Below are 25,909 nucleotides of genomic sequence, written 5' to 3'. Positions count from 1 at the left end.
GCCGGGATCTAGTGTAAATGTTCACTCTTTGATTGCTCTCTGATCTGACGTAACTAATCCTCGTAAATTTTACTAGACCTCATGAATTTAGAAGCGCAGCCTGATCCCCCAAATTTTGAGCCTATCCCTCAGTGTATTGACACCAATCCTCATTTGTCGAGATGATCTCTATGCCGATCCCTGTGTTTATTTTGGGCTTTCGGGGCCAAATAAACTTAGATTTATCTTCTAAAATATTTGATGCCCTGTCAAATTTAAGAGTAAAGGAGAAAGTACAGAAAATTTATGAAAAGTGCCTCTAATCGATGAGCTAAAGCCCTCAGTACATGACAGTTTGGAATAAATATTGTCAAATGTTGAGGCTAAATATTCTCGAAGATCAACCTGAGTCTATTTGGGCCCTTATGCTGAATATATACACAAGCTGACCCTCGAGAATACTTAGCTCGAAAAATATAACGATAAAAATATTCGCCTTTTGATTGCTGAAGCAAATGCAATATTAAAACTCTTCTCTTACGTAGAGCTATCTTCTGACCACTTTTATCTTCATGCATTTTAAGATTATACGACATTTGTATACCCTCAATGTCCATGTTTTTTTCGCCCAATTGACAATTGACAGTGAAGTTTCATATTTGTGCCACCAGCGCTGATGTCGCTAATCCTCGTAAATATTGCTAAACCTCATATTTTTAGAAGCTCAGCTTGATCCACCAAGTTTTGGACTGATCTTTGAGTGTATCGTAACCAATTCTAATTTTTCGGTGTGATTCCTAACCCGAAACCTGTGTCTATTTTGGGCTTTAAAGGATCAGTTTGATCATTTAATTTTGTGCTTACCTCTGAGAGTGTATTGACACCGATGCTCACTTTAGGGCTGATTCCTAAGCCGCCTGTTACTATCTAGGGTTTAACTTTTGCTAATGTTTAGGTTCACACTCTGTCGATCTTGTCAATCGAGGATCATCTGTTTGTGGCTGGTCGATTGAGGAAAGAGTGAATTGACACAATCGTCGAGCATTGCGATCACACGAACGTTTTTTAGCTCTGTGCTACTGCTATATTTTCCAACAAAATATATACTCACTATATGTATACAAAAGCTGAGTTTTCTGGCATTTTGAAATTGTATGTAACTAAACACAGATGAGAGGAAAAAAACATGGGGGAAATGGGATTAAATAGAAATAAATTGTGTGCACTGAAGTTCAACTTTTGCACTGATGGCAATGTTGATGCCACTATACTGGCTTTAATGTGTGATTTTGATGAGTGTATGTGAAAATTATTCAATTCTTAGATAATTTGTTGGGTGCATTTGTGTCTTGTACACAGTCTATAAGAAAATGAGGTGTAGATGGAAAAATTTTCTCACTTGTATTATGATCATTTGTGGTTTTTTAAATGGTAATTTTTACTGCTCTTTTTTCAACTTCAATCTATCTGTAAACACACTTACTTCTCTCACCGTTTTTCCGTTTTTGCCTTTTTGCTCAAATGCACAAAACTGGGTGTGTGAGGAATTTCCTAACAAAGTGCTACTCTCCAGTAAAATGCACACATAAATAATAATAAATATTTAAATTTCATTCTCTTTTATTATCCAACTAACAAAATAAAATGCAGGAAAATTTAAGGCATTTGAGAAGAAATGAACAAATGGATAACAAAATACTATATTGTATTTTACACACCAAAAAAAAATGTGTAATTTAATTAATGATCATCTCTTGCACGTGATCTTTTCTCAGTGAGAAATATGTTCATTTTTAAATAGCTTTTTTTCCTGTCTCGAATAATCTATGTGAGAAAAGTACCTCGATATTGATCCCATTTTTATTTATGGACTGCAATTGGTCTATTTCTGCAGCGAAGACTTGAACTCAAATAAAACAATTTGGCAAATTGTTTAATGATGTTTATTTTAAGTCAATTTGATTGTTGTTAAATGGCCTTAGCGTGACTAGAGATCAAGTGGCATTTCATGTTAATTTTTGAGGGTTTTCTTTTTTTAATGACTCATTTGATTATGTTGCTGACAATGTGATGCACTAATAGGGGAGTGGTAGGGCAGATTCAGGCAGGAATTTCTAGTTTCATTTTTTTGACTGAATATTTTAGTCAAAAGCAAAATTAGATAAAATCCATTTTCGATATTGTTATGCGTTATAGCTGAATATATATTAGGGTGTTTCAACAAGGAAAAATTTTTTTTGGCACTATTCTCACGGTGCTGTATTTGATGAGACAAGAAAGTTTTTCTTCGACGACCATATGATCGGACTCCATTTAGAAGTGGCTGAACGACCCTCTCTGTAGTGTAAAATCAGAAAAATGTTCTGCAAATGAGGTCCAACTATGTGAAGTAGTTCCTCAAATTCTTCAGTAGCCATACGAAGAAAATTGTTGTGTCCAAAAGAATCACCAGTTGCGATATCATCATACATTTTTTCAATGAATCCGTGGGTAGAACTCTCTTGGATCAATTTTCTAGCCCACAATCTCTTCCTTTTACCTTAAGACACATTTTTATTGAAAATGTATCCTACATAAAGTAGAAAAATTTCTTCCTTATCATTGGACTCACTTATTTTTCTAATAATGTAACAAAATCACAAATGACAAAATAAAACAACTGGCAATCTGCGCGGCTTTTTTGAATTTAGCAAATTTCTCGCAAAAATGTGTCCTGGCTATGAAAAATTTCAAGTGGTTCTCGGAATTTTAATGCTCAATTTGCTGAGTTCAATTTAAAATTAAATTGTGAAAAATCCTAGTGTGATAGCACCGTTAACCCTCTAACGGTGTTTTCTTTATAATGCGAAAAAAAAGTTCTATAACAATGTTTTCTGGGATAATTATGATCCAATAAAGTCGAAAAAACCATCCATTCTTCATTATCTCTTTTAGTTTAGACGCTAAGTGAGAAAATATAAAAATCTTTTGAAACTCTTTTTGCTTCTAAAATTCACATTTTTAGTTTTTTCAATTTTTTAAAATAAAATATACAAAGTAGAATCTTTCAGTAAAAAATAAATTTATTTTAGTCAGATAACTTTAAATCGGTATTTTTATGGAAATTGGAAATGAGTTTTTTTGCACAAATATTTTTTTGGTGCTTTTTCTCTGACCTGTCACACAAAACTGGAAATAGCAACAAAAAGAAGAGTCAAAATGAGTTCAAACTTTCAAGAGATGTTTATAAGACTATTACCGAGGACACTATAGCACTTTTAAATAAATAAAATCTTTATTATCGCTGTAAATGTGATTTTTGTGAAGACCGCCTGGAGGCAGTCTTACCCGTTAGAGGGTTAAATATTGTACTTTTATATGCTTAAGAAGTTGAATAAAAATAAATATTTATTATGTTAAAAAATTGATATTGTGTTTTCTAGTCTTTTTGACGTAACCCCTAAATAACGCTAAGACGGCGATGGACGAGTGGGGGTTACTTGATTTTGGTAGTTCTTTAATGGGGTAGATTTTGTAGGCTCTATTCTTAAAAAAATTGTAAAACCACCATGTTTGAACTTGCCCCACATTACCCTATTTGCATTGTAGTTGGAATTTCTTATCACCAAAATTTCCTTGAATATTTTCATTGTGAAATATTTTATTTTATTGCTTTACAAAATATCTAATCAAACGCAACTCCATGTATGTCGCAAAGAAAAGGGAATAGAGAGAAGCGAGAGGGAAATGGAATTTTATTGCATAATCCCGCGGAGTCAATTTACAAGACTTTATAAAATGACATTTTTTTTGTGTAGAAGTCTTTCGTACTAATTAAAGTCCATTTTTCTCATGGTTTTTTTTCCATACCTCTAAAGTTGTTGTGTATCAATATATGGCTGTTAAACCACTCTCTAAAAGTCTCACAAACTCTCTTCATCTCTATCTATTTCAGATCAAATTCTAAATATATCAACTCTTGGATGTGTCTCACACTGCACGAGTCTCCAATAAAGTCGGTCTAATGCGCGAGATTCGACTACAAGTTATGTGGATCACGCACTTTTCTCTGCAACGTCTCAGTTGAACAAAAAAAAAGTGCGCTTTTGAGTTTTAAAAGGAGAGAGAGAGCGAGGGGTGTGGTAATTGAGGAGAGAATATATGAAATGAGCTATACTTTGGCCTATGATCACAAATTTCTTCCTCAGCCAATGTAATATGCGTTCGCGCAGAGCACAAATAATAGGAATAATAAGTTTGATTGATATTTGTGCGTGGCACATTGGCCAAATACGTCAGGGAATTGAGTGAATCTCTTAACCACAAAATTTCCCATCTATTTTTGGGATTTGATGAGAAAGTAGAGAAGGACAAAGGAGGTAAATTTCCCAGACATCATAATTTTAGAGAGCTTCTTAGGCTTTCTGGACAGGAAAAAAAAGAAAGATTGAGAAGTGTGAAAGGCGCACAAATCAACTCAATTCATGCTTGAATGTGAGACTCAGGACCGAAGTTGAGATGGAAATTTTATTCCGGGACAAGAATGTGATCAAAAGTGACTAAAATAAGAAGTTCCGGAAGAAGTTAAAAGGAATTGTGTTTTGGTGAAAAATATCTCGGGATAAAAGTGAGAGAGAGAGAAAAAATTAGTGGTGAACGCGAACAGTATGAGTGATCAAGAGGAGATATTTCTATTTACTGTGTTGTGATTGATCACGCAAAAATATCTATAATTTTTTTTCTCTATCTATATAATCTATTTTCGTGGATTAATGACGATCATCGAAGTGAGAGTGAATTGTAAGATCAGCGTAGTGTGTGTCTTCTCACAAAAATCTGAGCGGATTTCATGCAATAATCACAAAATAACTAAAGAATGTACGAGAAAAGCTTGATGTTTTAGGAGTGATATTTTTTTTTAATTCTATGTCAATTTAATTATCTAATAACTGGCTTTGCCACAAGATAAAAAAAAAACAAGCGATTAAAACTTGTCTCTAAAAGAGTTTTTGCCAAAAAAAAGAAAAACCTATCACAAACGCCAAGATCAAGCAAAAGAAGAAAAGGTATTTTTCATAAGACACGATATTACTATCCCAAAAACAGAATAAAACTTACATAAAACTCTTCATATAAAAAACACAATTAACCGTTGATGCTTCATTGATTTTTTTTTGGAGTACATCATTGTGATAACATTTGAGGCGGGATAATACTAAAAAAAAAGTAATAATAAAAATTAAATAATCTCATCTAAAATTGGAACATTTGTAGAAGTTGCAAATGGAAAAAGGTGTTAATAATTTATAATTACCAATAATAAGGAATTTTAATTATCCTTTTAATCACAAAGTACAAATGACTAATCCGTACCCAGAAGATATAATAAGAATGTATAAATGAAAAGGAGGAAAAAAAAGCTTAAAAGAACATTAATAGATGAAAATTAGATACTCAAATCGCATAATTAAATTAACATATCGATATTAAAAAGAGAGAAAAAGAGAAAAAAAACACCGACAATTGAGACTATAAAACGCACAATTGCACACACTGTAAGTAATACCTCATTTTGTATTTTATATAGTATCTTGCAAAAACTAATTAACTCATTAATTTATTCAGACTATAATCTGACATTAACTTTCCCTTACTTGGTGGTATCGCATTTTTGTTGTTTATTTATGGAAATATTTGCTGTGGAGAAATATTCGCCACGCTATTCTCACTAAAGCCAAAATTTAATCATCAAGAAAGACTGCTTATGAGAAGAGATTTATGGTGCTATTCCAATGAAAAATGTACATTTTTTGTTAGAACATTACTGTTCTCAAGTGCTTCTGCATTACCGACTTTGCTTTGGCTTGGTTTCTGTCATGACTGTTTGGTGGTTCTATAATACGGCAAGGACTGGGGAAAATAGTTGAGACAGAAACCAACACGGAAAAGTCAACAAAAGATAGGCACTTGATTCTTTCCTGTTAAGACTGTTTGATTGTACTAGAACACAGCAATGACTAGGAAAAACAGTCAAGACACGAACCAACACAAGAGAGAAGTCGATGATACAGAAGCACTTGAGAACAGTAGAGTATTAAAAAGAATATTTTCATTTTTAACTTTACTGTGCTCAAATTCTTCTGCATTATCCACTTTTCTTCACTTGGTTCCTGTCATGACTGTTTGATGGTTCTAGACAGACTGACAAAGACTGGAGAAAACAATCGATACAGGAAACAACGCAAAGAAAAGTCAATAATGCTGACGCACTTCAGCACAGTGAAATGCTATAAAAAAAACATATTCATTTTTTACTTTACTGTTCTCAAGTACTTCTTCATTATCGACTTTTCTTTGCTTGGTTCTTGTCACGGGTGTCACACGGCAGGAACTGGGAGATTAGTCGAGAGAGGATCCAATACAAATATAGTCGATAATGCAGAAGCACTTGAGAACAGTAAAATGCTAAAAAATATTCATTTTACACTTTACTGTTTTCAAATGCTCTGCATTATCGACTTTTTGCTTGTTTTTTGTCACGACTGTTTAATGGTTCTAGTCTGACTGACAAGGACTGTGGAAAACAATCGAGACAGAAACCAATACAAAAATAGTCTTGAGAGCACTTGAGAGCAGTAAAATGCTGAAAAGAATCATATTCATTTTTAACTTTACTGTTCTCAAGTGCTTTTGCATTATTGATTTTACTTTGCCTTGTGTCCTGTCAAGAATCTTTGGTGGTTCTAGAACACGGTGAGGATTGGAGAAAATAATCAAGACAAGCACCAACACAAAGAAAAGTCGGTAATACAGAAACACTTGAGAGCAGAAAAATGCTAAAAAGGCATATTAATTTTTCACTTTACTGTTCACAAGTGTTTCTGCATTATCCACTGTTTCTTTGTTTGTTATCTGTCACGGCTACTTGATGGTTCTACAACACGGCACGGACTGAATGAAATAGTCGAGACAGGCACCAAGATAAAGTCGATAATGTAAAAGCACTAAAGAACAATAAAGTGTTAAAAAATCTTCATAAGAAAGATTTCCCCTTTTCATTTTTCATTGCAATACCATCATTCTGGAAATAAATAAATCTCTTCTAACAGCACAGGCTTCTTTTTACTACTTGCCTTCTCTTTTGTGACACAATTGCCAAGTAGAAAGAGCATAATAATCAAGAAAGAATGAGCATAGAGAGTTTTTTGGAGAATGAGAAGTAAATTGCAGTTGAATTAGATAAATAGAAGAAGCATTAAATGTGCTACAATGGACCAACAAAAAAATCAAAAGAAAGAAATTAAGTGGACAATTGTAAAGTAACAATTGTCTATTAAATTGGCATTTCCTTCAGTTGATTGTGGAGCTTTACTCTCTCAAAGGATTATCACAAAAGACTTCACAAATTATAAGTGCAATAGAAAATCTATTAAAAGGGTGAATGATAAATTGATTTAAAGACCAATTATTCATGAAAGAGTTGACATTTTTACGATGTTGAGCCGATCATTTGCTATCAATTAACTTTTCGTCACACAAACCGCCCCATTCTTATTAACTTATAAGCACTTGTGGAAAATTAACGATAAGGAAAATCTCAAGTGATTTTTATTGGATATTTTGTAGCGTGTGAAATTGATTTAAGATAATATGAGAAATTCAGCAAATCCAATTGCTTCTGAAAAAAAAACAAGTTATATAAAAACAATTAATCAAAAATTTTGAGGTGAAAATAATAAAAAATAAAGTTACCAAATGTTGAGTGCAATTGGAGCAAATAAAACACGTTTTGTTTTTGTACTAATTTGCTTGAAAATTTTATATTTCACACCAGAGTAAATACATAACGAGGCTCAAAATCAATTTATTAGAGTCACTGTGATAAAAGTTAACCTTAACTTTTTATTAATTCTCAAATTTGCGTGTCAAATACGACTAAAAGGAATTGGAAACATTTTGTTTTGATTTTTTTTGCAGTGAGGTAGTGTAATGCCCAACGTACAATAACTTTTGTCTGTTAACATGTTTTTAAAATTGTATGTGAGAGTGAAAGAGATGACTAGATCTAGATCTCACTTACTTTCATTGAAATGTCAAAAACATGTTTACAAAACAAAAGTTATTGTGCGTTGGGCATAAGACTCCCTAAATAAACTCTGCCTATAAATAAATCTAGGCCACGCTCCTTTGGTGAATTTTAATTTTTTAGAACAAAAGTCCTATAAGTCTTGAATTAAGATTTATATAAGAGAAACCGGGGATGTTTTGGACACATTTTTGCATTTTGCCCTTAAGTTTTAAGTTATTATTCGAGAGATCCTAAAAAGTGCATTAATTTTTTTATGTGACGTATTGTATACCCAGAGATACAAAATTTAATAAAAGAACTTCATGGAGTTTGGAAAATAGGTTGTTTTGTCTCTAACAATCTCATTCTGGGGCACAGTGGGACAAAAAAGGGGATGTTTGGGACGCAGTGTTTTCTGGCATAATTTGGTATTACTACACTCAGAAAAATAATCGAGTAAAACTTACTCGAATCGATGTTAAATTAACTCTTTTTCGTTGTGATTTTCGATTAACTATTTTCTAGAGTTAATTTTACTTCTATTTCGATGTAAAATCTAGAAGAGTTGTTTCAACTCTTTTAGATTAAAAATTACTCTTTTTGTCCTAAAATTTACATGAAAATAAGAGTTCAAATTATTCTTTTTTCACTAAAACTTACTCTTTTCGGATAAATCGAAAAAGATTAAATTTTACTCTTTTGTATTAAATTTTCTATTTTTAATGAAAAATACCCTTTTTTGCTAATTGAAAAACAAGTAATGCACTTTTATATTCAGTTTATTGACAGTAATATTTAAATAAGTCTAATATAAAAATTATCTTGTACATATTTTCCGTATGACGAGTAAATACTAATGCTCTCTATTTCCAACATATAAAAAATTGTCATTTTCTTCTAATAAAATTTACTTAGTACTGCACAATTGTAGCTTTAATAGAGCGGTAGATAAAAAAAAAACATTTCTTTTCAAAGGTATGAAATCATCATTATATCTCAAGTTTTTGTATACAATTTTTTTATTTTAAACCTTTTTTTAAAGAATGAAAAAAAAATCAAAGTATTTTTAATTTTTCATGTTTATCTTCACCAAATAAAGAATTGTTCAAAAGCAAATTAACATACATCAATCCAACTTTTAAAGAATCCAGGTCAATTTTAGAGAAGTGAAGCAAGATCTTTTCTTTTAGTTCTTTGAACATCTCTAGCTATGTTTTTTCAATATTTGGAAACATTGTTTTTAAATCAATGTCAATCTAAAACATTGCTTAAAAATTTAAGTTACATACAAAAGTACTTAAAATAAAAATCTTGTCTTTTTTACCAATTTGTAACTTGGGCATACATCGTATACGTTCAATTCAGACAGTTCATCCGAAAAGGGGTTGATGAAGCCGCATATCTTCGTTTGATCTTCCAGATGGATATTGCTTACCATATGTTTGTAACATCACTCCAAGGTTCATTATGCTCTTGGAGCCTGCGAATGTTGTCCATAAATGCATCTTAAAAAAATTTATAATGTAATTAAGAATATTTAAATCTTTGAATTGAACAATTCAGTCTTTACCTGACGTCACTGTTTCGTCGTTTATCCCAGTGACAACTCTCTCATTCAGATGTTTCGTTGTGAACCTTCTATGTCTGCAGGTTCTTCATAGAGTTTTTGCACTTGTAGTCCTCGTTGAATTTGCAACTTGCAAATTATTAAATTGGATTACTTGCAACACTTACTTCATATTCTGATGGAAAGAATTGTTTTATATCCCTCGCGTATTTCTTAAGACTTCTCGGAAACAGATTTTGGAGAAAACTTTAGATTTTTTTCGATGATCACACCTGGCAAGTCATTTATTTCTCTGGGATGTAAACCTACCACTGTTCGATTTTCTGAGATTGTTATTTCTCTTAACGTTGTGGATACTACAGCTGCTCATTGTAAAACCAAGTTGCTGGGATTTGTGCTTTCAACATTCTGTGTCTCCAGAACCTAAAATGAAAAGAGGTTATGTTTTCTAAATCATTTTTTATAAGTATTTAAATAGATTAATTTACTTGATTTCGTGTTCTCCACTCTTTCAAGTTATATCTGAAGAGAAGAAAGTCACCAAGAAAAGCTTTTTCGGAAAAAAATCTTGTGGAGAATATTCTCATGCATTAGAATGGGATGCTCAGCTAAGATTACGCCGCATTCGGGCAACCTAATACAACCTTCCGGAGAAATATTCCAATCCATGAAGAAGTTTTCCTCCTATACCTTAATCATCTGTCGAGAATCGGATATCTTGGTCATCTGTTGAAAGTCACTGATTTTTGTACACTTTCACAATGTATTTATCACGGAAAAATTGCGAAAATCACACTAGATCAATCACACGACGCACTAAAATGTCAAAATGACGAGCCATTTTTTCCGCATAATCCGTGTTCTCTTTCTCCCACCATATATTTAAAAAGAGATAGAACGATTTTTTCAGTTCAGTGGACTACGTATTGACTTGTACGCCGCTCTATGGATTATTTAGAAACTAGAGTCTAGTACGGAAGAGTAGTATCAACTCTTATTTCCTAAAAATTACAACGAAAAAGAGTAACAATTAGGGGGAGGCTTTGATGTTTCGCACATACGCTACCATCGGACACTTCGAATTTCTCCGGTATTACTTTATAACTTTCACTGATGGCTATATATTTTAGTAGCTAGTCTTAAATCACACCTTTCCTGAAAAAATTGGGAGTCTAATCCTTTTCCCCTAGTTTTAGGAAACAAAAATTAAAAACAGGTCCAAAACTGTAATTTTGCTGTGCAATATTTCATACGATTGTGCAGAATTAATATCACTTTTCTGAAAAACTACTATCACAGAGGGTAGAAGGGTTATTAGGAATCAGATTTAAGTAAAAATCTTTTAGGCTGAACAGGCACTTTTTGTGGGTGGAACAAAATTCACAAACTTGACTCAGATTCATCGATCGCACATAGAAGACATGGCTTCTCTCACATTTTCCAAGAAACTTCATTTTAGATGCGATCCCTCATATTCACATCTATTGTAATCTACCGATTTGATCCACCACTAAAAAGGAAAACTTAAAAATCGTAAAGTTGATAAACAAGAAGTAATTTGACTCAAATAGGTTGCAGTTGAGTAATTATTAAGCAATTTTGGATTTCTTTGATATAAAAATATTTTTCAAGCTTGCACAAACTGAATGTGCAATGAAAGAATCACATCTGCAATAAGCTCATACAGTTTACAACTGCTTTTTGACAATCTTTGACATAACCTCACTATTGTGTTGTTTTGCATGACAAAGAAAAGAAATTGTCCGTAAGAAGATGTTTTGTGAAAATTTTAGCTTGTTCACCTGCTGAAGCTCAATATCTGTGCTAAATCCCGATTCCTGCAGCTGCAGGAACAGAGAAATCTTCAATGATGCGCATTCAAACGTTTTTGTGCATATCCGGCTCCGTGGAGGAATGGTGGAATCTTGTGTGGTCTTCTCGCTTGCTGAGTTTTAGTCAATTTTTAGCTTTAAAAACTTATTGATTCGTGTAAATTTGGTGATATTTGGACTTTTCAAGAAAGTATTCATCAGATTTAACCGTTTCCGGAGTGAAATTCTCGTAGAATCAAGCAAAAAAATGGTTTTTAATGTCAATAAAACATCTCTCAGAAAAGTTCCAAAAAAGTGATATTAAAATGTTTTATTCATTATAAAAATGGTTTAATCAAGTAGATTAGAGTTCCCTTTAAACAATGATGTGCAACTTTTAGTGTCCGGTGCAAAATTTACGGTGAAAATGGGGTGTTCAATGATGGCGTGAATCGTGTGCGATAATAGAAACTTGATTCATCTATCGGACAAATCGCCATTAAATTTTCATTTTCCTCTGGAGGAAAATCTAAGGATTTCCTGGGATTTTGTTTGGTGGGATTATGAACCTTATAAGTAAGACATTTTTTTGGCATAGTTGGAGAATCCATACGGTTTGCATGGTAGTCAGAAAAAATCACTGAACTTGAACATCATTTTTGTGTGCGAAAGTTCAAAGCCTCCCCCTACATCGATATGCATCGAGTTAATTCAACTCTGCCATAGAGTTGTTTTAACTTTTTAGGTTTTTTCTTAGTGTAGCAATAAAGAACTTCAGTTCTGTGTCAACTAATACCTCGGGAATAATCTCATACGTAGATTTTACTCTGAATCTCTTCAAATTCCTTCCCAGAGTCGTTTTACTGCTCGAACTCAAAGACAAAACAGTCATATAATCGGCTTTTTTGAACTTGTCACCACCATGGAGCTTAAACGGTAAAAAATATCAACTTCCGGTCTTTAGTGACCCACAATAAAAGAAAACATTATCTCCAGACGTTTTTTCCTTTTTTTCTCACCGAATTTCACCCCCTCTAAACCATGTTTTTTGGTTGATTTCGAAAACGGCACTATAGTTTTTCCGATATAGTTCGGAGGTAGCCTAAACGAATATTTCATCTAAACATACACGACCGGAAAAATCACCATTTTGAATTATGAAGGTCAAAGGTCAATCACTTTGCAGGGATGATTTTTCAACATTTTTATTTAAGTTTGGATTTTTTAAAGGTATTGAAATTTCGTATTCGGCTACATCAGTCTTCATCGGTAATGAACTGGTTGAGTATCGATTTTAGAATAATTTTTTTCGGAAATTATTTTTTTACTTCACCTTCTGTATTTTTGAAAATACTTCGAATAGACTCCTGAAATTTTCGTGAGAGGTGAAACCGGGCAGGTTTGGGACATTTTTTCGTGTTTTGACTTTGAGGTATTATTCCAAAGAACCAGGGAACTGTTTTAGAATTTTATATGGCCCATAGTATACCTACAGATATTGACTTTAATAAAATTAAAATTAAATTTATTAGTTATCGATTTAAGCAATTAAAAAAAAAGATTTTTCTAAATAATTTAAAGTCCCTCCTTATTGCTGTCTACGATTGCGTGGTAGTGCAAATCCGTTCAATTTTACATTTGATGAAAGGAAAAGTGACCACGTCCCAAACTATCCCTAGTACAAACATCCCCGCTCTCCCCTATTGTTTACACAAAATACTAGGAAGTTTGGTGTAGGGGAGACCGGGGTAGAATTAGCAACCAAATGAGATTTTTAATTGCGTATAATTTATACAACAAATGTTTTTTTGAGGCTGATAAATATTTCAATTAAGAGGAAGGGAAGTATATATCGCTCCTTGGAAATTACAAGGGGCCAACTCACTTTTTGGCGATTTTGAGGTTTTAATGCACTCAGACAGAAAATTTAATAAAATTTCAAATGATATGAGTCAATAAATTTCGTTATTAGAAAAGTTTTTCAAAATTTTACTCTTTATGATTGCTTGCGCGGTTTTGTTTGAAGTCAAGGGGCACAAAATAGATTTATCGTTCAATTTTTTGTAAAACAAGGGACTAACTCAAGCAAGTTGATCCCGTGTCATTCTAATTTCATGAAAATTTGCGAATCATTTAGAATGACAAAGAGCTAACTCATAAGAAAACATATTTTGAAAGGTAAAAATATGTATATTTCGATGTTTATAATAATGCTCATACAAATAGAAAAGAATTAAATTGTTTTTATTAACATACTTAATTGAGATAATTATTTATACAAAGTTGAATCTTTCATGCTGTCTCCTGAAAAATGGCTCAGATTAAGTTGGCCCCTTGTAATTTCCAAGGAGCGATATTTAGAATAAAGAATGGTTTCCTCAATATTCCTTCCAACTTATCTGTAGCTTTAAAAGAAGGCGTGACCTAAATTTGAGAAATCAATACTACCTTTCTGCAAAATAAACGTTAAAAAAATGACGTTTAAACTTTTAACGTAGGAGTTTTCGTGCTTTAAAATAATTTTATTCAGCTGATGATCTGTTAAGATCACTCCTGCATGATTGTCACTTATTACTTATCATTACCTCAATCATCTATTACGTAACAGAAGTCTGATAAATATCTGTGAATGTACTTCATGAGAGAAATATAGCATTTATAGTAGAAAGATGTAAGAAAACCAGAATGGGGTTAAATTAGCGAAATTAGTCTTGATCATTTTTAGCAAAGACCACACTGATGAGAACTCGCACTGCGGTTTTTTTTTCAACGCAGGCAAGGTACATAAGATGTTGTGAAATCAGTTGATGCTGTACACCATCAACCTCACCGTTTTTTTTTATCGTGATATAAAAATAAAATAAAAATTGTGCATCATCAATGAAATGCCGCACATGTGATAAGTCGTTTTTTTTCTTTTCAATTCAACTTCTTCATCATCATCATCAAGATATAAGTTTTACTCAATTGCGACTACCACACTGTGTTAGTTGATTAATGACGCGAATAAATCTCCCAATGAGCAAAGACACACGGGCAAAAGTAATAAATAGCAAATGAGTTTGAAAATGAGAAGGCACGGGAGATGATATATGAAAAAAATAGATATGTGTGCGTATGGGCTAATTAAAGCAGAATGAAAAGATAATTAGAAGAGTGAAAAAATCGTAAAAGGAGCTTTGAGTAAATAAGCATGATCTTATGAGGCGTCAACGTGCTTTGTTTCTCACTCTTTTTAGCACACTTTTCTCTTTCGATTTTTGATCCATTGAGACGTAAGATCACGATGATGATTTAGGGCTAAGACACATTGATCGTTGAAAATGATAAAGTGGTCAGTCAGGATTCATACCAGATAGCCATATAAAAGTCGTGAGAATCTAATAAAAAATTTCTGTTTTGCTACACATAACTTGTCCTCTTAAAAAAGTTTTTTTTTGCATTATTATTTCCTTACTTTTCGTTTTTTAATATTTCAATATTGAAAAAAGGAATTACAATATTTTACAAAAGCAGCTTTTTTGGTGTGTGTCTCAGCTTATTCTAAAATTTTGATTGTAAATATTTGATAAAAATTATGCGATATTAGTTTATTCCTTCAGTTTTTATAAATATTTACAAAGATTTTTCTATAATTCGGTATTTGAAATAATGAGTTTCTACTTATTTTTAGAATGATAGCGGTAAGTGGGGCACCTTCGAAGTAGGGAAGCTTGGAAATTGGGCTTTTTTCTCCTATTTTTATATAAAACTGGACCTTATTATGATTAATTTTGCTTCACAAACCAATTCCAAACCAGCTCAAATTAAAGCTCCCTCACTTCAAAGGTGCCCTACTTCCCCCTACTAAGTATTAAATCCTGCTTTAAAAATTCAATTATTCAGCTGAGACATAAAAAAATTTTAGTTGATTGTGTTTTTGGAAATAAATTAATTTTCGTTTTACCATCTGAAAGCTTTATCTCATTAAGTACTAAAAATCAGAAGAAGAAATATGAAAAAAATTATTTAGCAGTTTAATGAAAAAATCAAAATAGTGAAATAGTCAATAAAACTTTTCATTTTTGTCACAAATATAATTTAATTTTTGTTTGTGAATAACAGAAAAGTAAACATAAATCACTTTAAACCATTAAAGAACCATTCCGTGAGATGCCATGAAACTGCTTAATTATTTTCTTTACCAAGAAGATTCACTGTTTTTATGCATTTAAAATTTATGATTTTCTTTTTAGATATTCACGTGCTAAATTTGAGTTTTACTCATTATATCAAAATACCGGTCAGTATATTTCTGCTATAAATTAAGATGCATTTTAAAGCCATTTGAGAATGTCTGAACGGCAGGATTATTGTTTTACACATTAAGGCCTATACACACTGGAAGCATTTTTCGTCAAAAATTGATTTTTTTAAAAATAGACGTTTTGCCTGCAATGATAGGGAAATTTTCTTTAAAAAAAAGTACCTATTCTTTTCAAAAATTACTTTCGGTATGTAGAGGCTTTTAGAAAAGACAGGTTGGTGAATGATCCTATTCATCAACAGACCAAGATCAAGATCCAAATATTTCCAAAATTAAGAATTCATATTCCGACGTTATGCATTTGTGGAACTTAAGATGTCGCAGTCAAAAACCAAGATTTCAAAATTTTCTACACTAATGGCCTCTACACATTGGGAGCAATTTTTGTCAAAAATTGCTCCCAATGTGTAGAGGCCATTAAACGAAACAACGTCACTTTTGACAAAGAAAAATTTCTCTACAGAATTTGTTGAAATTTTAGCACAAAGAAAAAATACCATTCGAGGAATGTCCACTTATCGTAGGGTTATCGAAGACCGGAAGTAAATATCTCTTACCGTTTGACCTCTAGCTCGGGAACAAACACAAAGTCAAGTATAAGAAATAATTTCCGAAAAAATGAATCAATTACCGGTATCTAACTGATTCATTGCCAATTAAGACTGATGCAGTCGAATTGGAAACTTCAAAACCTTTTTAAAAAAATCCAAATTTAACCAAATCGGTTGAAAAATGAATCCTGCAAAGTTATTAAACTTTGACTTTTAATAATTTAAAATTGAGATTTTTCGGTTATATAAATGTGTATGTACGAAATGTTTGCATGGGCACCTTCAAATACATCTGAAAATCATTGAAAAATCTTGGGCCAATTTTGAGAAAAACCAAAAGCACGGGTTTGAAGGGAATGGAGAAGAGGAGGGGTAAACAGAAAAAACGTTTACATAGTAATAATGTTTTTTTTGTGGAGGTCACCGAAGACCACAAGTTGATATCCGTTACCGTTTACGCTGTAAAACTGTGAGAAGTTAAAAAAAAATTATTATACAACTGAGTTCAAGTAGGAAAATTGAACAAAACTGATTATAGACTGTATTAATACGTTTATGTATTTTGGAAATCTGAAGTTTCGAGTTTTTTACGTCACGCTGTTTGTTTGCCCGGGCGTTACCACGCCTATAGCTCATATAGTTAAAGATAGAGACTTTGGACGTTCGGGGAAACCCCCATAAGTCGACCATGGGACCTTTAAGATGCCCCTCCCCATCCCTTCCTTTCCCCTCCAAAGCTATGTTTTTTTTTAAGATTGCTCGAAAACGCGTAGTCTGATTTTTTTCATTTTTGGATGTTTTAGTTTAGATATTGCCCAGGCGGTTTTTTTAGGTCAAAGGTTAAAAAAGGCTCTCGAGAGCGTATTTCTCATCTGATTGGTATCATATTTGTGATCATTGGAAAGGTCTTTGAATTTCCGATAAAACTGTACCGGTTCATAACCAATAACTCATTTCTATCCTAAATGAAAGGTGTTTTGGGGAATGTTTTGAGTGATTTATAAATCAGTTTGAATCGGTTGTGAACCGGTTAAGAATCTATAAGTAATTTTTGTCCAAAAGTCAATTCTATACTCTTAAAACTATTTTGGGGGATCTTTTGAGTGATTTATGAATCAGTTCAAATTGGTTGTGAATCGGTAAACGGTATATGTTGGGGAAGTACTTTTGAGGTATAGCAACTAAATTACGAGGTCGAGCACTTCGCAAAGCCTAGGACGCTTTGCCATGGCTTTTTTTCCTCTTTAAAATCTCTCATATAAATATTCATAATTAAAAGCGGATTCCATGTAAAACTTAAAAATTGTCTGTATCTTAAAGTTCCTTAGAAATCCTTTAAATCCTTGGAAATCTTGAAATATACACGGTTTGTGTCTTGGATATAAAGATTCTATGACATTTCACAAATTTGACATATTGATCTTGATTTTTTGATTTCAGAATGTCAAAATCTTGAAATTTTGATTTTGTTCTTAGAATTGAAGAAAATGTCTTTGATTGTAGTATTAACACTAAACCTACTACGACCCGGTCAAATTGACCGATGTAAAATTAACACATATTTAAACGGTACAATGTCACTATTAAACTTTATGAATTTCTTAAAATGTGCATATAATATATTTTTTTAGTGTTTAAATTTTAATTTTTTGCTCTTTTCCAAGACAAATTTGTAGAGTATCCTACCCTACCGCGGTTTGTCATTTGACCAAAAAGAACCAAAAACGGTCGGTAGGTTTAGTGTTAATCATTTGTTGATTGAAATTCTGAAGAAATGAAATTTTCACAATTATTTTTATATGAAATAAAATTGTTTATTTTTTTTTTGAGAAATATAAATAAGATCTACGGATTACAGGGAACTCATTTGCAAAAAGAAAAATTTGGAAAGTTATTTTTTTCTATCATTTTTTTCATTTAGTTTCTCAAATATACACTATGAAACAAATTATTGACAATCACTGTATGTGTCTTGGCTAAACTTTTCATATCTCCAATGGTCAATGTGTTTCAGCCTTAATGAGAATAATTTGAGATTATGAGCGTTCATCTAAGTTTAATCTCATTAAATCCTACTCTATTGAGATTATTTTCGTCAGATTATAATGATGATGCTGCAAATCTTCTAATAATAAATTTAGTATATTCATTCTTATCTCATTCTCATTCTCTCTCTATGCCATTAAACACAATCTTTCGCAATAATGTGATCTTCTCGGCAAATTAACAGAGATTGGAAATTAAGTTAAAAAAAATAATTATCGCACGCAGTATGGCAACTACTGCTAAGCAGTCCTCATCGACAGTGCGGAGTCCATCAGCAGCAGCAGCAGGAACTGGAGCAACAAGTGAGGGTCAGGAGGACATAGCGACAATTGCCAAACAAATCTCAGATCATGCGGAGGCGATCTATCAGACGTGGAAGGCACGAGGGCTGGCCCCAACGGAGATATTGAATTGTCACACGGGTAGTGACGCATTTGGGAAGACGCTTACACCATCATCATCATCGTGTCAGCGTGTCGTCGTGGGTAGGGATTCACAGTCACCGGTGGCCGAATTGTTGGCACAAGCGCCGGACATGTCGAACAATAATTTAGAGAAGTTGGTCAATTCGTTTGTCAGTGAGGACAAGGCGCGAATAGCGGCCGCACGTAAATCATCATCACCATCCCCAATTGCTGGTATTGGCTCAATAAAGCATACATTGCAGAAATTTGAGAGTAACACTAGTGGTGGGAATAGTGTGGTAAAGCCCAAATTTACGCGTACATCCAGTCCACAGCCAAGTGCTGGGGTTAATAATGCACTCAATAAGAATGTGCCCGATGTCCTGATCGATACAATCGAGCAGAATCTTGGGAAACGCGAACGGGAACCCAGTCCACAGAAGCCACAGACACCAGCAAAACCCGCCAATTTGATCAATCACGTACCCTCGTGGCCGCTTAAGAATCGCGTTGTGGTGGGCAAGAGTGCAAATAGTGGGGTTGGTGGTGGCTCAGTTGGACGGGTTGAAGATGAAACACCAACATCAACGGCCGTGGCACTCGTGAGGAAGCAACAGGAGAAGCAGCAGCAGCAAGAAAAGCATCAGCTGGAGAGTAGGGAGGCCAAAAAGAAGACGGCTGATCTTATGGATGAGGTGACACGTGAAGAGGAGCGCCTGATAAACGCCCTCAAAACTGGCACGGTGCTCAATAATGACAAGAGTCTTCCTGAAGTTATAACATCGACACTCAATCAAGATGTCACAGATGCCACGGCAAATCCCACGGGAGAATTGCCACAGTGGAATAATTCAGATCTCGCTGGGCATCCACCAATTGATGCTTCACATGCAAAAGTGTGGAATAATACGGGAACAACCACCACAAAACCCGTCATCCCTCATATAAACAATAATAATAATAATAATAATGTGATTGTGAATAAGGAGAAAGAGGATACACCAGCACCTACAAAGGTCTTCAAACCCCGAACACTCCGAACAACAGAGGCAGCTATTTTGCCACATCATTTGCCTGAGCCTCAAGTGAAAGTGAAGGATAAAACAGCTAATCCCATCAGACCTTTCCTCACTAGAGGATCAGTGGCCGAGAGAGTGCTGATCTTCGAGAGGTGCCCGTCGAAAGCACCACCTAGAAATGCCCTCAAGGAACCCTCGAAGCTTCAGGTGAGTTGAATTCTCTCAAAATCCCTTTGAAATTTCAGTTAAGCTTTGTGAGATATTGATGTGAATGGATTATGAAAGTCAATGTGAATATTTAAGGGAGATTAGTACATGTCTGTACTAAAGTACTTCTTTACGGAAAATCAGTTTTTATGCGCAGTGGACATTATTTTTTGCAGCCATTTGCAGAGAAATGTAAAAATTTTCCAAAAAATACTCGAGAAAGTTAGCACATGTCTGTACTAAAATATTGCGGATAATCGATTTAATGCACAATGAGCGCTATTCATTGCAGCCGTTTAATTGGCGGAACCGGGGGAATTATTAAAGGGAAAATGTGCAAAATACCCTAGGATGATTAACTAACGGATGGAGCATTTTAATTCAGAAATGGTATATTTTTCTTAAATTCTTTATACTTTTTAAGTCTTGGATCCCACAAAAATAAATATAACACGAAATGGTAGGCACATGTACAGAGAATATATTTTTATTGAATTTAAAATGTTACTGGTGTTACAAATAGAAAATTTGTCAGAAAAATTCAAAAAATTGCGAATTTTACGTCTTTTTCATATAAGTTTTAGGAACTGTTATCCTCGTGCAATCATTATAAATTTTGAGGCAATAACATAACATTAGATACTCTTTCATTTGGTAAAATTTTTAAAATGATTGCATTTGGTTTTATACTAAAACTAAAAAATCACTTAAGAAAAAATATAACCATACTTTTCTACGGAAAATGTATGAAAATGCTCCGCCTTGGCTTATTGTATTTATTTATACAGATTGCAATAAATAAGTGCGTCATAAAAACGGAAAATCAGTTTTTATGCGCAATGGGCGTTATTCTTTGTAGCCATTTATAGAGAAATGTTAAAAAAAATGTCAAAAAAACACAGAAGGAATTTAGCACATGTCTGAACTAAAATATTGCGGATAATCGGTTTGATGAACAATGAGCGCTATTCATTGCAGCCATTTAAATTGCGGAACCAGAGGAACTTTTAAAGTGAAAGTGTGCAAAATATCCAAAAAAATACTTCAAGGAGTTTAGCAGATGCCTGTACTAAAATATTTCATCACGGAAAATCCTGTTTTTATGCACAAATTTCGCTATTCATTGAGCCATTTACAGAGAAATGTTAAACAATTTCCAAAAATACTCTAGGAACTTAGCACATTTCTGTACTAAACAGGCTTACTATCGAAAATCCGTCTTTATGCACAATAGGTGCTATTCATTGTAACCGTTTAAATTGCGAAATTGTTACAGAGCAATGCTAAGAATTTATTCAAGGAAAAAAATTGAAGAATTTGAAGATTTGAAAAAATATTCAATGAGTGTAGCACATGCCTGTACTAAAATTCCACATTGTGGAAAACCGGATTTATGTGTAAAGAAAATATTGACTTCGCTATTTATTGCAGCTGTTTAAATGACGGAAATATTACAAGGGTATGTTAAAAAAATTCTAAATAAATTATTTCAAGAGTTTATTACATGCCTGTACTAAATTGACATCTTACGGAAATTCGATTTGTCTGTAAAGAGAGATAAAAAATGACATCACTATTCATTCAAAATGTTCAAAATCTTTAAAAAAAATACTCATAGTTTGCCTGTACTAAAATTTTACATTGCGGAAAATTGGTTTTATGCGAAAGAAAATATTTATTTCGCTATTTACCGCATCCGTTTAAATGACGGAGTTATAGGGAAAATGTTTAAAAACTCCGAAACAAAATATTTAAGGAGTTTAGCACATATCTGTACTAAATTGAATCATTACAGTATTATTAGTACAGCCATTAAAATGATAGAACTGTTACAAGGAAAATGTTCAAAATATTTCAAAAATACTCCAGGAGTTTTTTACGTGCCTGTACTAAATTGACTCGTTACGGAAATACGATTTTTACGTGAAGGAGGATATAAAAAATAGTAATACCGTTATTGCAGGGCTTTCAATGATAAATTTCCAAAATGATACTCAAGGAGTTTAGCACATGCCTGTACTTAGTTGTCTCATTACGAAAATTCGGCGTTTTTAAACAAAGTGGGATATAAAAAAATAATGATATCATTATTCGTTACAGCAGTTTATATAACAGAACTTTTACAAGGAAAAAAATTATAATTTTATAAAAAATGGGAAGGTGTACTAAATTACTCCAAATACGGAAAATCGGAATTTTAACCCGAAATGGAATATTAAGATATCGCCGTGCATTGCATTCGTTTAAGTAACATAACAACAACAGGAAAAGTATTTAATATTTTCCAGGACTGTAAACATAATTATAACTTATAACATGTCTGTACTAAAATGCCTTAAATTAACGATATGGCTATTCATTAGCCGTCTAATTGGCTAAATTAACACATGTCATTGGAAATTCGTACACAACTATACAAAAATACATCATTACGAAAATTCAGCATTTTATGCCAATTTATGAAAATATTAAGACATGAAGTTTTATGTTTATTCACTACCAGGCATTTAAATAACAAAAATATTGTAGTAGCTTGGTACAAATTGTTCCAAAAAACATTGTAAATGTTTAGCACATAATGGTACCAAACTGGTTCATTTATAAAATTGGTATATCGTGTATGCTAAATCATAAAATATTTCAACATAAAAGATAATTATTATTTTGCTTTTCACTACAAACGTTTCAGTAATGCTGCAATTAGATTATACAAAATTATGAGTTTATCTGAAATCATGAATAATTATTTAATAGAGAAAATCAGGGAGTAGAAACACATACTCTATATTAAGAAGCTTTTAATTATATGTAAAATATTTCTAAATTTAAAAATATAATTGGGGACTTTTAGTACATGATTGTACTCAGCCGTAAAAACTCAGTATTTAACCATTTTGAAGCATAATGTGAAATAATTTAAAGCTTTTGTGGTGATTGTGGCAACCTGAAAGTTACTTCGAAATTGCGTTTCATTACTTAAGTGTCAGACATGTTCGAAAAATTTTAGTACATGAGATGTAAAAATCTTTGATCAAATATATTGAAAAGTTTTTAATAGAGCGGCTGCACAAATGAATTTTCCGCTATTGAATTGTTCCCACAGTCAAGTTAACCTCATTCGCGAAAGTCTTTGAATTTATGAAGATAAAATTTAGTACAGCAAAATTTTAAAATGGAAATTAGTAACTCATCATAGTTTATTATTAATGGTAAATAATTTATAAATAATCCCCGGTTTAGAAATTCTGTAAACTTCTTGAGAAGTTTATAAGAATTTTGATTTGTTAAAAAACCCTGTTTATTTAAAAACACTTGGTATGTTTAGGAATATTTTACAATTTAATGAAAATTATCAATTGGCGTTTAAAATAATCGATTTGGTCGATTAGACGTTGTGTAATATTGCTATAATCCAATGAAAAATGAAAAGTGGAAATATTTCTCCTGAACACATTTATTAGCATTTTACTGTTCTCAAGCGCTTCTGCAATATCGACTTTTCTATGTATTGGTTCGTATCACGACTATTTGGTGGTTTTGGAATATGACGAGGACTGAGAAAAAAGATGGGATAGGAACCAACACAAAAAAAATCGATAATGCAGAAGTACTTCAGAGCAAAAAAATGTAAAAAAAAAATCGTATTAATTTTTCACTTTACTGTTCTCAAGATCTTCTGCATTATCGACTTTTCTTTGTTTGGTTCCTTTCAAGACTGGTGGTTTGGTGGTTCGAAAACACGACAAGGACTGGAGAAAATAGTCGTGACAGGCCGCAACACAAAAAAAATTGTTAATGCAGAATCACTTGAGAACAGTCATGTACTAAATTAAATGATCAGTGGAAATATTTTCCCTTTTCATTTTTTATTGCAATTGTACCATAATTGCAATTTTTCACGATTAATAATTCAGTAATATATCACACAGCATCATTGACGATTGTAAAGAACAAACTAAGGGGCTTATGAGCTACCTTTTTAGTGGTTCAAAGTTTTAATTATGTTTCAACGAGAATTTATTTTCTTCAGTTGTTCTTCTCAACGCAGTTTCTTTTACTCGTAGGCAAAGTGTCCATACTTCGTACGATTCCAAGCTTCGTAATGACTATTTTTTTTCAAGGTTTCTCAATAAATGTGATTCATTACACCCATATTTTAAAAATTAGGGGAAGGTGCCTAGTTTTTAAAATGTATTGCGGAGTCATATTTATTCAGGAACATAAGGAAAATTTAGTCACTACGAAGCTTGGGATCGTACGAAGCATGGGAACTTTCTTCTATTTATTTTTGTACTTTTTTTTATTAAATCGCTGTGGCTTTATAACAGGCAATTTATTTCCACTGAAGTATATGGTTAAGTTGAAATATTTTTAGGCTACGTTCGCTGTTGATTTTGGAGCCGATCTTTATCGGATAACGGAACAAAAATCGAGTAACTTCAATTTTACCGCTTTTTAATTAAATAATAAAAGGTTTTGTGTTTTTGTTATGATGAGATTCGAACCTAGGTCATCACTAAATGCTACTTAGGCTTTAGTACAGTCTCAGAAAAATCAATGAAGTATAATGGTTGTTGAAATTTTTTGAGTTACGTCCGTTTCCAACTTTGCAGACGATGTTTTCGGATAATAGAAGAAAGTTTGGAAAATACTATTTATTGTTACATTGAGATTCAAGCCTAGATCATCATTAAATGCTTCCCAAGCTTTAATACAATCTTATAAAAAATCAGTGCGACTTAAAAAAAAATACAAAATGCGCAAGAGATTAAGGACTGACTACACAATTGTCGCCAATTTGCCTCATTCACACCCACGATCACCTGGAACACACAGAGTTGCGATCGTCGCTGAAGTGGGCGAAACGACGCGGTCAAATGGTGGGCTACACAGAGTTCTTATAAATTTAAATGATTGCCATTATTTGTGTTCCATTGAGTTGCTTCTTGGCCATTGATACAGGAGACAAATTTCTGTGCAGTCTCATAGTTCATGAGATCAATTTCTCAACATTGGTATTGTCACGATTTTTTTGGGTGAATAATCACGATTTTCTCTGTTATTTTCTTATACAAAAGCAAACTCTATTATTTCAAATTAATAAGACATTACTAAATGCATAAATTGAGCGGTGTGTGTTTTGTTAAATTGGGAGCAAGTGCAATTTTCTATTCTTGCTGCCCGATGGAATTTGATTGAATTGTGGGGGACGATCGATTGTCAATGTTTTTTTGCATGAAGAGAGAAAGAAAGTTGAGATTTCTTTCTGATTGTTCATCCTCAGTTGATGACAGTGCCAAAAGTTACTCTTGATGAGAGTCCTTGACACTCAATGTGATCTTCTCTTTTCATCTTTTTTTTTACTGATCACGTGGAATCATTCATAAATAAATCGAAAGATTATATTAGATAATTGGGCAAATGACGTGATTAGAGGCGCCAATAAGGGAGAGTAAAATAATGCAATTTTCTCTCTTGCATTGTTGTCTTGGCTAATTTACCTTTTTTCGCGATGTTGATCACAATTCCACCGATGTTAATTGTCGATGACCCAAGGAGATTCACAATTGCCACATTGTGTCTGTCGAGGGTCAATGGATTCTTTTGCTTCACGGCACAGAAAAAAAATCATTGGACTTAAGTTGCCTTTTATGGGAAAGCTAAGTTATGAGCAATATGTGGGTTAAAAGTACACCAATTTGTTCAATCACACAATTTACTTGAAGTTTTTCATCAATTTCTTTCATCATTGGGTTGATTATGATTGCAAAAAGATCAGTGAAATTGAATTTCCTCTAATTAAATTTTCTCCATATTGATTGGAGTGGAAATTTTTGCTGTGAAATTTCTCTGGAAAATTAGAAAAAAATATGATTATCATCTCCAATATAATAATGTTTTTAAGATGTGAAAAAAAAATCTCATGGTAATTTTATTTTAACCACAAGATAAAGTGCAAGAGATAAGGTCAA

General features: G+C 32.8%; 1 protein-coding gene across 8 annotated transcripts in view; it reads left to right on the top strand.

Annotated features, from left to right (window-relative positions):
• The window catches only part of LOC129809801 (uncharacterized), a 106,005-nt gene that overhangs the window by 42,662 nt on the left and 37,434 nt on the right, over window positions 1-25,909 (top strand). For 5 of the 8 annotated variants that reach the window (XM_055859900.1, XM_055859904.1, XM_055859902.1 and 2 more), the window contains exons 2-3: window positions 3,914-5,513; window positions 18,533-19,937. In XM_055859900.1, coding sequence (XP_055715875.1) covers window positions 18,534-19,937 — 1,404 coding nt within the window. In that variant the 5' untranslated portion in view covers window positions 3,914-5,513; window position 18,533. The remainder of the gene's footprint in view (window positions 1-3,913; window positions 5,514-18,532; window positions 19,938-25,909) is intronic. The other 3 variants (XM_055859898.1, XM_055859899.1, XM_055859906.1) reach the window with 1 other exon arrangement.

Source organism: Phlebotomus papatasi, chromosome 1 (assembly GCF_024763615.1).
Source record: "Phlebotomus papatasi isolate M1 chromosome 1, Ppap_2.1, whole genome shotgun sequence".
NCBI classification, from domain to species: Eukaryota; Metazoa; Arthropoda; class Insecta; order Diptera; family Psychodidae; genus Phlebotomus; species Phlebotomus papatasi.
This window is presented reverse-complemented; position numbering and strand designations above follow the sequence as displayed.